This window comes from Seriola dumerili, unplaced genomic scaffold, assembly GCF_002260705.1.
Source record: "Seriola dumerili isolate Sdu_G_001 unplaced genomic scaffold, Sdu_1.0 BDQW01000550.1, whole genome shotgun sequence".
NCBI lineage: Eukaryota > Metazoa > Chordata > Actinopteri > Carangiformes > Carangidae > Seriola > Seriola dumerili.
Window position 1 is genome coordinate 1,614,415 of NW_019174805.1, and position 13,756 is coordinate 1,628,170.

Below are 13,756 nucleotides of genomic sequence, written 5' to 3' on the forward strand. Positions count from 1 at the left end.
CCACTCCCTCTGTGTGATTGTTCTAATTCAGCAGGACTTTTAATTTGTAAAATGTAAGTAAAAAACTGTTAAAATTTTCACAGGTTTCATTTTTTACAGTGTACTAACTATATGATTTGACACTTAGATCATTCCTATCGAAAAACTGTGGGTGAATTTATTGCAAAAAAAATTTTCCTTGCCAGAATTGGCGGCCATCTTGAATTTTTGAGTGGCTCACGTGCATGTTTTATCAAACAGAGTAATACCCAAGGAGGATTTGTGCCAAGTTTAATATTTCTTATAGTTTCTCCTGATATTTGCAGTTATCTGCTATTTGCCTCAACCTGTCCTTAACGAAGCACTAATTATAATCTCATTAGGACCTGAGCTCTTCAGCAGAAATATATCTGTTTAAAAGCTGTTTTCTGATGTTTTTAAGTCTCTGAACAACTTTAAAGTAAATCTGAGTGACTTCCACCAGGAAACGTGATGTTTAATCAGAGATTAAATCAGACTGACTCCATCTGTGGAGCTCAGTCAGTTTGGACTCATGTTCACTTTAATGTGATTCTCTTATGTAAGTTTTACTGTTTTCATGTGTGCAGCTCTGAGCTCAGTCGCACCGGATGAACTCGAGCAGCTGACCGGGAAACGGTTGATGCAAGGGGGCTAAATTTATCCTCCGTCGAGGTTCAGCTCGGCTGCTGGAGGAAGACGCGTTTTCTCTACAAGAGTTTGTTTCGCGGGTTGTTTATTTATCACCTGTGATTTTTTTTTTGTTTTACTTCCGCGGGTCGTGGTTCCGTCAGCGCTCAGGCCGGACTGTGCGCGTCGGGGATCAGCGGCGGTGGCAACATGGCTGAACCCGCAGGAAAGAGGTTAAAGAGCAGCCTGCCGCTGTGCAAGACGCACCGGAGCTCCGCGGGCACCAGCCGGGCCAGGCACAACCTGCCGGCCGCCGTGGAGGAGGCTCTGTGCGGGGTGAGCAGCCTGCTGTTGGACGGAGCGTACAGACTGCAGGCTCTGGTAGGAAACAACAACAACAACATCAACATGTCGTCAGCTGCGTGAGACTGAGATCAGCTACTGTACGAATGTCAGGGAGGATTTTAATAAGGACATCACAAACCAGAAACTACCTGTTTAACCACGTTATAATCCAACTTTAACACATTTACACTGATTTGTCATCAGATGAGGGATTTTTACCAAAGAAAGTCAGAGAAAAGACAAACTTACAACAGACTTCCTCCAATATCTCAAAATAATATAATATAACTATAAAACTGGTTGGCTGACCACGTGAATGGAACAGTCATTTACTAATTGCCCAAATAAGTTTATTTTCATGAGCTGTGGATTTAATAAAAATGCAATAAATCCCACAAAGGAAGAATGAAATAAAATATAAACAAACAACATACCAACATACTGTAAACACATGACCCTCCTGACCTTTTCTGACCTTCCCTCTAATCACTTTCATACAGTCATAGACATTGATTGAAAGGATATTGCACAGAAATCCCTCATGTCTAATTATAATTATTGATAAGCTATAAATTCTTTGGTATTTTAGGAATTGTATAAGACTTGACAAATAGCGACAGATAGAAATAGAGTAAAAAACAGATAATAAGATAAATCCACTTCACTTGTGACATTTGACTTGAACACATGATGTTAAATATGCTCATGACTGAATGTAACAGCCTCCATGTAGTGGCTTCGCTGCCATGACCCACTGTGTGCAGGGGATTGTGGGATATGAGGAGATCAGGATTCAGGCTGCAGGAGGCTGACAGCAGCTTCTCCACCTGACATGACGTGTTCAGTCTTGAAATGCAGAATTCAAAAGGAGACAAACTTGAATTTGGTTGCACATTGTTAACACATGGTTAATTGGGACCTTTGAGCTATAAACGCTTCATAAAACAACGAGGGAGCATCTTTGAAACGATGAGGGTGTTTAAATGACAGGTTGGAGATGAGTACATAAACACTCTGAGTATTGGTTTGTTTTATCTCCTTCAGGCCAGTGTGTTTGAGCGGGACGACGTCGCTCTGCCTCGCGTCGCTTCTTTCTTCCACCAGGAGGCGTTGAAGCAGCAGGACGAGACCGAGGCCATGCTGGGCTACCTGGCCGAGAGGGGGGGCAACTACTGCGGCAAAGACATCCAGGTACAAATGTACAAATTAGTGTCTTCATTCTGTTTTGTTTGTACAAGGTCAAATGTCACAAAAGCTTCTAATCACTCAAAAAAACAGTCAGCCAATCAGAAGAGTTCAGGTAAACAAACCAAATCCTGCAAGGTTTGGATGGTGGGTCCAGGTGGGCGGGGCTTGGTGACTGCTTTGTTGTGACATCACAAAGTTCCAGAAGTCCTGACGGCTGGTTTTAAGGCTCAGTTTCTGAATACAGGCTGTGTGCATTTCTCTGTGGACTGAGGCTTTGATACTTTCACAGTATTAATATAGAAGCTAGAGCTGATCTATAATCACACTACACATGGACACAGACCTTTACACTGGAGGAGCTTTAACTACTTGTTGAGTTCATGTTGTTTTGTTGAATCTACAACAATACGCGATATATTTTAAAGATAAACACATGTTTTGTGTGTAAAGTCTAAGTAAAGTAACCAGTAAGTAGATGTGTAAGTGAAGTATTTGAGTAAATGTAGTTAGTTTCGCTCCTTACAAACATGCAGAGGTCAGTCAGAGGTCAGGGTCAAGAGCATCTGTTGCCCAGCGACACTTAAGCAGAAGGAAGGGGGGGTGGGGGGGTTGGAGGGGGGTTGTTGGATCCTCACGGTCCTGAGGGGCGTTTAGATGATCTGGTGTGAAGAGCTGATTTGTGGATCCATTTTGAAACTAAATTTATGATTTGAACTTTATCTGTGAGACAGAGGAGCTTCAGTGTGTAACAGCGTTCTCGTTTTACCTCCCGTTCCTCCCAAACCGGCCCATCATGACGATTTATTCTCCCCCCTGTGCTATCCGTCATTTTGTCAGAGCAGGTGTCTCTCTATCTCGCTGTGTCGCCCCCCCCCCCAATGGCTGAGATCTCATTTTGGAGCAGAGCTCTTCATTCAGGCCGAGGGAGGACGGGGTGAGGGGGGGTGGGTTGAGATACCAAGAGGCCAGAGGAGAAGAGAGGGAGGGAGGGAGGTTAAACCCCTGGAGACCTTTCCCCCCCTGGCTCTGGCCATAAGCCCATCAGGGTGTACATTTCCCCCCCCCTCATGTTCCGGAAAATTGGCAAGATTAATGCTGCGGCAGAGGGACAGTGGCGCTGATGGCGTTTCCAGATGGCCGTCAGCTTCGTCGGCGGTGGCGGTGGCACTGGCGCGTCGCAGCATGGCCTCCGACCGCCGCCCCAGGTTTATGAGTCGTGTAAAATCGTTTCAGGACCGAGGCCCGAGTTCAGTCAGCAGCGTTTTGGGACACCTCGTTATCCGTCTCTCAAGTGCAGTTCACCTTTGACGAGACAACGCCTCTGAGTCCTTCACCGCTCACTGCGGTTTGATTTAGTTTCATGTTTCCTGTTGTGGGTGATTTTATTTTAGAGTCACACTGATGACATATCACCACATCATGTCTACAAATATAACGAGGAGATGAAAACAATGAAGGAAAAGGTCTCATGATGACATTCATCAACACTGAACTCAAAGTGAGTCCAATCAGGTTGAATGTCAACTGTTCTGGCAACGTGAACTTTGACTTTAATGTTTTTAATGCAGCACTAGACGACTAACTATCCCATGATTGGCTGTTCAAGACGACAGGAAGTCCTTCAGTGTGGTTCAGGAGAACGAGGTCGTACGAGAAAAGAAGAGGCTCGTGTATGGTACTGATTGGTTGGAGGGAGAACTAAACAAAATGACCCCTTCCTTCCTACTTGTGGAGCAGTTCATATAAAATTAGATGTTGCACCACCTTTTAAAATACACCGTGCCACCGATGCGACGCAGTCTACACGCAACCATGACAAATTACACATTGTTCGAAAGCTCTAATTTCACTGTTTCTATCTGTGCAGTCTGTGTAAAGCATTTTATCCCCATATCACTGCAACAGCTGTTGATGTAGAACTGGTTCAGACTTGTGGCTTGTGTTTTCCACACTAAACGTCCCACCACAGGCTTTATATTCAGTTTTTATACTGATAGAATCAGGCGAGGCAAAAAAATACTTTTATTTCTACCATGTTGTGCCTCGTCTACTCAGTCTGACCTGTTGGTTGTAAAATTTAAGGAGTAAGCTTTCAGAGGAGACCAGGGTTATGACTGCAATCAAAAGGGTTAAAGAACAGTAACCTTTTTATTTTGGGCGCATTATTTTTGGGCTTGTGCACAAAAATGGTGGGTGTCATGTAACAAAGTTAACTCTATTTATTTCGGACTCTGTGACTTTAGTCCGTCAAAGTTCACAAAGACTGAACTTATAGTTGTAATGGTGCAAAGTTCAAGACAAAACAACTGAGATCAGGTGAAATCTTTGGTTTCCAGAAGCCGGGCTGCGAGGCGGTCTGCGCCGTGTTGCCGGCTCTGGAGCTGTTGCTGCTCCAGCTGAAGGAGGAGGCCGGCGTCCTGGTCGAGCTGAGCCAGTTGGCCCGCAAGCACGCAGACCCGCACACCGCCAGCGTCGTGAAGAGCCACTTCCTGACGCCGCGGGTGGACCGCCTCAAGCTGCTGGGAGACCTGCTCACCAGCGCCCGTCGGACGGGCTGCACCAGCGACCAGACGGGGCGGTTCGGGGAGTACATCCTGAATGAGCTGCAGGAAGAGCTCAGCAGATGATCGGTCAGCTTCTCTGAACAGGAAGTCTTTATTGGTTTATGATGCTCCTTCTGGCGTTTCTCTGCAGGGAATAAAGGGTTAATTTTCCTCTGTAAAAGATAAAAATTTGACATTTTGAGAAATTTACTTGTCGGCCATTTTCCCCAGAGTCAAACATGTTTAGCCTAGCTTAGCACAGAGACTGAAAGCAGAGGGAAGCTGCTAGCCTAGCTCGATTACAAGAGATATAAAAAGTTTTTTTCCATCAACAACAAAACTTTAACTTTTTCCAGAATGAAGTCCAGAATATAAATTAAAGTGTTTAAGAAAAAAAAAAAAAAATTTTATCCTCCATGAATTAGCTACCACTCAAAACACTGTTACGTTGTGACCTGTTCACGCCATGTTACATGTTTCATTTCTTTTATAATTACAAATGAAAAGTCCATGTGGATGGAGAAGCACTTTACGATAAACAGGAAGTTTAATTAAACAGATAAAGAAAGAGATAAACATTCTTCAGGACGTGTTTAGCCTAGCTTAGCACAGAGACTGATAGCAGGGAGAAGCTGTTTAGCCTAGCTTAGCATAGAGACTGATAGCAGGGAGAAGCTGTTTAGCCTAGCTTGATTAAAAGAGGAAACAAAATGCACTCAAACAACTCCTGTCTTTATATTGTTTAAATTAGTTTGTTCAGTTTCGAATTCAAAACACAGCCAAAACTCTTGGCTACGTCGTCACCTTCATGTCCTTTATGTTTATAATATGTCTTTCCTCTCTTTTGTTGGTGTCAGTGTGGAAGAATATTAAACCAAGTGAGAAGATAAGACTTAATCAAGGACGTGTTTAGCGTAGCTTAGCACACAGACTATAGAAGCAAGGGGAAACTGCTAGCATAGCATCAAAATAGAAAATGTATCCTACCATTTCCATATATTTTACAGTATTGAAAGTTTGTCATGAAATATTTTCATTTAAATATCATTAAGTTTCTGTCAAAACTGTTAGTTAATGTAAAGTTGTGACCTTTTTGTTTCATTCTTATGGTATGACTGTTGCGTTTGTGTTTTCCCTCTCCCTCGTTATAACTTTTATAAGTGAATAATGGGAGGGTCAGTGAGTGAACCACCAGTTTTTGATAAAAAAAAATAAATAAAAACAAATTAAACCAGTTCAGAAAGAGAAAGACAAGTTTAGCACATTAACTGAAAGCAGCTCCATTAAATGAGAAAAAAAAATGCACCTTGAAACAACTCCAAAACGGATTTACATGTTGTATCTCGCTAGATAGCTGGGTTCATCTAACAGGGGATTTAGCACAGATCTGGCAACCCAACAGATAGCTCCAACGCTGCTGCTAATGTCTCATTTCTGCAGCTGTTCAACAAACTAGATACGACATGAAAATGAAAAACATTTTCCAAAAGAAAGGCTCCTGTAAAGTTTTTCATATTGAATTTCTATATTTTTCATATTTTCATTTGAGGAATTTAAAGATATTTTTCTACAAAACTTTTAAAGCGACGAACATGTACAGAGGACCAACCTGAGCAGCTTTCAAACATCTTGTACGTTACCAAAGAGGTTTTAATCTGGATAAATGATTTTTAAAGAACATGAATGTTTCCTACATGAAGCCGGTTGTAAAGGGGAACTTTATACAAGTATACGTTACAAGTACAGAGCTACTCCGCATCTTCTGTTTCTGAAAATCATTTTATTTGAATTACTCACAGTATATGAAGCATTTAATCACATGTTCTTGTTTGAGGTGTTGTACCAAATTGTTTGATTGTTTATTTGTTTTTGCGATTCTCTAAAGTTGGGGCTCGTTGTGCACGACGGTATCAAATAAAGATGGAAAAATGTTTGGAAATAATCAGTATTTCTTTCCTCTCCAGCTCTCTGTCTCTCTGATTCAAATTCAAATAGCTTTATTGACATGAACAAAAAACATGTTTTGCCAGAGTTTTCAGAATATTAAAATACAATACAATTATTAAATATGTGTCACATACTGGTACAGCTTCAGATTTTCATATAATACAATACAATATAAACAGCTTTATACATTTACTTACATACAATCATTAATTTTTTATCAACGTTAATTGATTATCGGCTGCAGAAGATGAAATGTTCTTAAATATTTCTCAACTAAGAATCAATGAAAGTAAAAATGAATGACAGTAAAATGTGAATAGCAGTAAAATGTATTTAGACGTTGTGTGAGGTGAAGATTTGTAGTAGACGACCTGTCAGTCATGTCGCAGTGATAGTGATAATCCTTTGAGTACAGGGTTTGAATATTTCCTGAGACACTTAAAGCATCGACAGAGTCCAGCTTCTAACCATCTGTCACTCATGACTGGCAGAGGTTGATGGGTAGTGAGTTCACAGCCTGCGAGACTCTGCTCAGGGCAAAGACCGCAGGCGTTATCTCGTCTCAGGCTCTGCTCTGCAGCGCCCTCCAGCTGCTGCTTGCCGCCGCTGCAGCTGCACGACTCATCTGAAAGCTCTGCTGCAGGTTTCTGTGAAAAATCACTAAATCTGCATCTAAATGTTTGTGGGTGTTTGTGTGCGGTGATGACAGCTGAGAGGAGGAGAGAGGAGGAGAGAGGAGGAGAGAGGAGGAGGTCGTGAGTCTCTCCTGACAGAAACACTCATCTATAAATAAACTCAATGACATTTAACTTGATTACTGAGTTCACACTTTCATGCAGTATTAACACTCTTTAAAATGGTGTTTGGCTCTGTAAAGATGTGAAATGTGAGGAGAGGACGCAGACATTCCTGCTAAGTTTGGATGTGACATGTCTCAGTAAAAATGAAGCAGCGCTGCATCATCAACACAAAACAGCTCATCTGCATCACACGCTCGACTCCAGAAAACTCCTCTCAGACACGATTAACACTGTGTTTTCAATTATCATCAATGTTTTTGCAAAAAACAACATTTAACAAAATCCATCCTCAGTTTTCTGCTTTGAATTAGATTTTCACTACTTTATTTTCCTGCTGTGAGAAATTTCGTTATCTAAAATATTTCTGCTTCATTTTAAGAATTTGCTTCTTCTTTTTTTTTTTAAATTCCTCTAAAATGTTATTCTTCTTAGTTTTATGTATTATTATGTATAACTTTAGGTCCTCTTGTTTAGAATTGATAAGCAATAAATAAATATTTAATCAGTGGTTTATAAAACACATCACAACTACAACTCCAGGTTTTAGTAAAATACAGCAGTAATAACAAATGTTATAAACATACATACAGATTACATACAGTTTATCCGCTTACAGCTGCATTATAATGTGTATGTATAATATTCATACACTTATAAATGCGAAACATTAAAGTCTGTTATTTATTACACCTCCAGTTATTTTAGTTTTTATTTTTAATCATTTAGTAGCACTACAGTTACATGTTTGACTTTATTTGTACAGATTCATTGGGCCTGTAGCTGAAGATTGAACAGATTCATTCACATCTCTTATATTTATTCTCTTTTTCAAACCACTCCCATATAAAAACGAATATTGTTTATTTATTCACCACATTTCATCACGAGTAAACTCAGTCTGCTTTAGATTAAAATGAGTTGAAGTTTATTTCACACACAGAAGCAACTGAACGTGCTTCACATACTGCATTAAAATATTTTAAAAAAGAAAGAAAATATTGAAATTGAAATATTATGAAGAATAAAATAAATTATTAGAAAAGAAGAAAGAAAAAGTCTGTTGTGATTTTAATAATAACTTTGTTGTCAGTGTTAAACTCCCACATGTTTGTCCCCCACTGTGAGCAGCAGTATATTACCCTGCTCTTACTGCTCTGTTAGGGGTAATTGTACACTAATTACCGTGAAGTTGTAAACCCCTCCCGCTGCCCTCTGATTGGTCAGGCCTCAGAGGACCTCATTGCCCTGACCCCGCCCCCCGCTAATGTCCCAGGTATAAGAAGCTCCAGGTCGACAGCTGAGGGACAGAACAGTTTGTGACAGGACTCTACATTCCCCCAGAAAACTCTCTCTTCTTCTTCTTCTTCTTCTTCTTCTTCTTCTTCTGTGGTTTGTTTTTGGCTGCAGACTCCCCTGTCTCCTTCACTGGATTGTTCTTCTTCGTTGGTGTGTTGGGGGACTGAACCATGGAGTTGTCGGATATCTCTTTCCCCATCCCCGCGGCTGATGATTTCTATGACGACCCGTGCTTCAACACCAGCGACATGCACTTCTTCGAGGACCTGGACCCGCGGCTGGTCCATGTGGGTCTGCTGAAGCCGGACGACTCCTCCTCCTCCACCTCATCCTCCCCTTCCTCCTCCTCTTCCTCCTCCCCGTCCTCCCTCCTGCACCTCCACCACCACGCCGAGGTGGAGGACGACGAACACGTCCGCGCGCCCAGCGGGCACCACCAGGCGGGCCGCTGCCTGCTGTGGGCCTGCAAGGCCTGCAAGCGGAAGACCACCAACGCGGACCGGAGGAAGGCGGCCACGCTGAGGGAGCGCCGGCGGCTCAGCAAGGTCAACGACGCCTTCGAGACCCTGAAGCGCTGCACGACCGCCAACCCCAACCAGCGGCTGCCCAAGGTGGAGATCCTGCGCAACGCCATCAGCTACATCGAGTCCCTGCAGGCGCTGCTGCGCGGCGGGCAGGACGACGGCTTCTACCCGGTGCTGGAGCACTACAGCGGGGACTCGGACGCCTCCAGCCCCCGCTCCAACTGCTCCGACGGCATGGTGAGTTCAGGGACCGACAGGTGTTGGAGAGGGGGAGAGGGGAGTCTCAAAGTTTCTCCAGCGCCTCTTTACGCACGGATTAGTTTGTTTTCTCGGTTTTGTTTAAATGTACTGTTTATTTCTTCACTCATTATTAGATTTCATCTGTTGTAATGTGTCTTCATCTCTTAGTCGCTGGTGACTGAACTTTAAATTCCCATTTCTACAATTTCCACGGGTCATTTTGATCCATGAGAAATCGACTTTTACCAACATAACTTTTCTACTTTTGGTTGAAAGTGAAGATTTTCTGGGTGTAAATTCAGTGTAACATCAGAGGTTTAATTTAATAACCAGCAGCTTCACACACACGAGCTTCTGCACTTTGATATAACTCTGTAATTATCTGTGATTTTATGTGAGAAGGGAAAGGGAAAGATATTTTCCCTCCATTCCAGCTCATGAACTTCTTCCACTAGTTTTTTCCCCTCACTGTTTAAATACAGAAAATGAAGTGTCATCTCACAGCATTAGTTTTGTTGTGTCACATGTTTGTATTTCGTTAGAGAAAATCGGAGCTCAGGTCTGTTTCTCTTTTTCACGTGGAGAAAAATCCGCCGTTATTTTTAAAACAGAGAAACGTTGTTGAAATCGACTTGAAGCGGGAAACGGATCGAAAAACAAATTTTAGTTTAACGAAATATTTAACGTAATTTTTCGCTCAGGCGTTTATTTTCGTCATTTTCGTTATTTAACAATAATTCAACCGCAAGAAAAAATGTCTAAATAATAATAATAAAATAAATGATCATACATAATTTATCATTTGTGTATGAGGGTCAAAAGTGTGTTGTGAATGTATTTCAAAGATTAATGCGGCTTTTTCTACCTTTTCTTCCCTCCACTTCACCTTTTAATATTTTCTTTATTTAAAGGATAAAAGGATTTATTTTTCTGTTGTGCAACATTTAGGCCTCAGATTTCCTCTAAAATAGATCATAAAATCATTTGTTTATATGATTACAGTCTGACATGTTGTAAAACCTCATTTCTAAATCAAACTCTCTCTTTCCTCAGACGGATTTCAACGGGCCGACCTGTCAGTCCACCAGGAGAGGAAGTTATGAAAGCAGCTCTTATTTCTCCCAGACACCAAAAGGTAAGAAACCAGGGAACTGACCAATCACACGGACTGCTAATTAAAAATAATAAAGCCCTTTATTCACCTCTGGTAATAAAACAGAGAGTTCACAGAGAAAAGCAAATAGAAGAAGTTATAAAAACATCAAGTTAATGAGGCAATGAAACAATAAAACTGAACTTCTTTCCATCATAAATGTTATTGAAGACACATTTTAAGAAGCCCAGTAGTACAGTATATAGTTTATTATCATGGCATTTGTCTATATATTAATGAGACAAAAAAACTGTAAAAGAAGAAAAAAAGAAAAAAAAGATCATTTATATTTTTACCAACATATTATAATTGTGAGGTAATAATATGAAGGTAATGATAGAAAATTACATGTGATACCTTGATGATTAAATCATCTTAAGATTAAACTGACAATTCAATTCAATTAAGATCTTTAGTTGTTTTGTTCTTGTTGCTGTTTTTACAAACGTCCATGTTGTTAGTGAATTACATGAAATGAACTGTTCTTTATTTTTCGGAACAGTTTTGTTGAACTTATAAATATTACAATAAAAACATGTAGAAAACCAAAATAAAACAAACACATGATTTATTACCGTTGTGTTTGGCATCATCAGGTGGTCTGAAGAGTGACCGGAGCTCGGTGGTCTCCAGTCTGGACTGTCTCTCCAGCATCGTGGAGCGGATCTCCACCGACAACAGCAGCCTGCTGCCGCCCGCCGACGGCTCCGGGTCCCCGCCGACGGACCCGGCCGGCGAGACAGCGGCCCCCGGACCCGTCCACCATGTCCCCTCTCCGACCGCCAGCCAGGACCCCAACCTGATCTACCAAGTCCTATAGACCCGCTCCCACACACACACACACACACACACACACACACCTGGGACAATCACATCCTCTCACACCATAAACACACACTCACACACAGATGATTTTTACAAGTTATTTAGGATGAACTGAGTCTTCACAACCTGTTTGCAGCAGCTGTAAAGTTTTTAATGCAGTTTTTTCAACATCCTTCCACATCTGTTTTTATTCCCTGTAGCTCAAGTATGGAATCTCCTTCCTGCCACAAAACAAACAATCAAAAAAAACAAAAAAGTTAATTCTTAAACTTGGAAATATTAGTTTATATAAAAAGGCTTCGAGGGCTTTTAGCCACAACTCAAAATTTTCATCAACAAAGAGAGTTTGATATTTTATAGTCACACTTTATAGATTTTATAGTTACTGAGCATGCTCCATGTGCTGATGAAGATCGTGAGACATGGTCGAAAGCTCTGGAAAAGGGTCTGGAACAAACAAAAACCTTATTCCTAAATCTTACTTCAGTCTTAATCCAATAGCTGTAAAATTAGGAATAACAAAAACTGATGCTTTATTGTGTCAAGATCGTAGGGTTTTTTTTTCAAAATAAAATAACGTTTGTGGACAGAAATACAAAAATGAACAGAACAGTCAGCAAGTAGCTGAAGCCATAATTTTGACTTTGATTGATTAAGTGATTATTATTCCAAACTTACAATACTTTATTTATTTTCCTGGCAGGAATGATCTTCCATACTTTCAGCATATTTCACCCCCAGATTCCCTTTTCCTGTTGTTAACACAAGTGGACTAGAACTTAGATCGAACCACTCGACTGCTGGGAAATGTAGTTTTTTTTTTCTATAACAGGTTTACTGATGAGTAGAAATCAGTTCAGTTCTTGCTGTATTTGTGTATTTTTATTTTGTTTTAAGTTATGAAAAGTAGTTTAAGGCTCAGCTGAGTCGTTCAGATGGATTTTTTTCTTCCTTTCTGTGTATTAGTCTGAAGGACGGAGGCCAAAAAAACCATCCATTTACATTCCTCCACGTTCGTCCATCTGAAGTCCTAAAAGCCCCAGCTGTTCAATTCCCTCAGGGAAAAGAAAACTACAATAATCCTGAAAAAATAAGATACAAAACTGTAGATTTCTGTATAAAACTTTACTTATAAATAACAAAATACAACTAAGACAGATTTCTTACAGGAGTATTGTAGTGTTTTTTTTTACCCCACCAGGGTTGAAGTAGGTTCACACCTCCTTCCTGTCCAAGTCAAATTAAATAGATTTAATTTGTTGTTTTCATTCACTGCAGCGGAGGACCATTTTTCTGTTTCTGTACATATTATGTAAATAAGAGCTGATTTGTTCCAACTGAAAGTATTAATTATGTATTTAATGTTTCTGTCTGTATGTGCTTTGTTTGTTGTGAAAAATGTTAAACTTTATATTTATACATCTGAAAACTGAGTGACAGTCTAATGACAAATAAATGAAACTGCTTATTTATACAAAAAAAGAACATGACTGATTCTTTAATTTCTTTATTTTTAATGTATATTTTATTATTCATGTTATTTAGGCCAAAACAATACACACAGGGTCATTTCAGCACATTTTTGGTGGGAAAAGCTAAAGGGAAATATCTAATATTTAGCAGCATTTCTATAAAAAGTTTATTTTAGTTAAACATACGACAGGTTTTTATAAACATTAAATTATTAAAGATAGATTTTTTTTCAAACTTTATACTGATCTTTAGCGGCTTTTTATTTTATACTTCATTTTCATGCCAGTCTTCAGATCAATATAATTTCAGTATATTATGATTGTGTAATTATTTGTAGATTTCTTTCCCCCATATGTGTTAAATATCTTGTTTTTAAGAACAGCTTCACAAATGAAGTCTATGATTTGAGTTTTGCATCTGTAACCAGGAAACACATTTGAATTCATAATGTAAGTGAAGTGATAGAGGAACGTCAAGTCTATAAAAACAATTATCTTTTAGATAATTCACCCAAAACGCTGAATAAATACAGAACATTCAGCGTTTCACCTGTTCACTGACTGTTTGACTCTGTGGTCTGAGACTCAAAGATCAACAGCTCCATCGTGTGATCACACAGAAGACCTGCAGGTTTCTGAAACACAAGATCCACCTTTAAAAAAAAAAGAAAAAAAAAGAAAAAGTTTTGCTCTGAAATCTGCCAAATTTCTAACGTTCAGTCTTTATTGACGTTGTTGGAGATGTGTAAATTTTACACATTTTGTATTATGAAGTCATGGTTAAGGGTGTTGTTGT

General features: G+C 40.0%; 2 protein-coding genes across 2 annotated transcripts; both read left to right on the top strand.

Moving 5' to 3' along the window:
- The first annotated feature begins 635 nt into the window (after positions 1-635).
- Positions 636-5,913, top strand: LOC111235996 (ferritin light chain-like). Its single transcript, XM_022764579.1, has 3 exons — positions 636-1,008; positions 2,017-2,163; positions 4,497-5,913. Exons 1-3 carry the CDS (start codon positions 838-840, stop codon positions 4,785-4,787), a joined length of 609 nt encoding a protein of 202 aa, XP_022620300.1. The 5' UTR covers positions 636-837; the 3' UTR covers positions 4,788-5,913.
- A 2,936-nt stretch (positions 5,914-8,849) lies between these two features.
- LOC111235991 (myoblast determination protein 1 homolog) lies at positions 8,850-11,483 on the top strand. The gene is made up of 3 exons (XM_022764572.1): positions 8,850-9,507; positions 10,564-10,645; positions 11,260-11,483. The coding sequence occupies exons 1-3, from the start codon at positions 8,917-8,919 to the stop codon at positions 11,481-11,483; spliced, it is 897 nt and encodes a 298-aa protein (XP_022620293.1). The 5' UTR covers positions 8,850-8,916.
- The last annotated feature ends 2,273 nt before the right edge of the window (positions 11,484-13,756 follow it).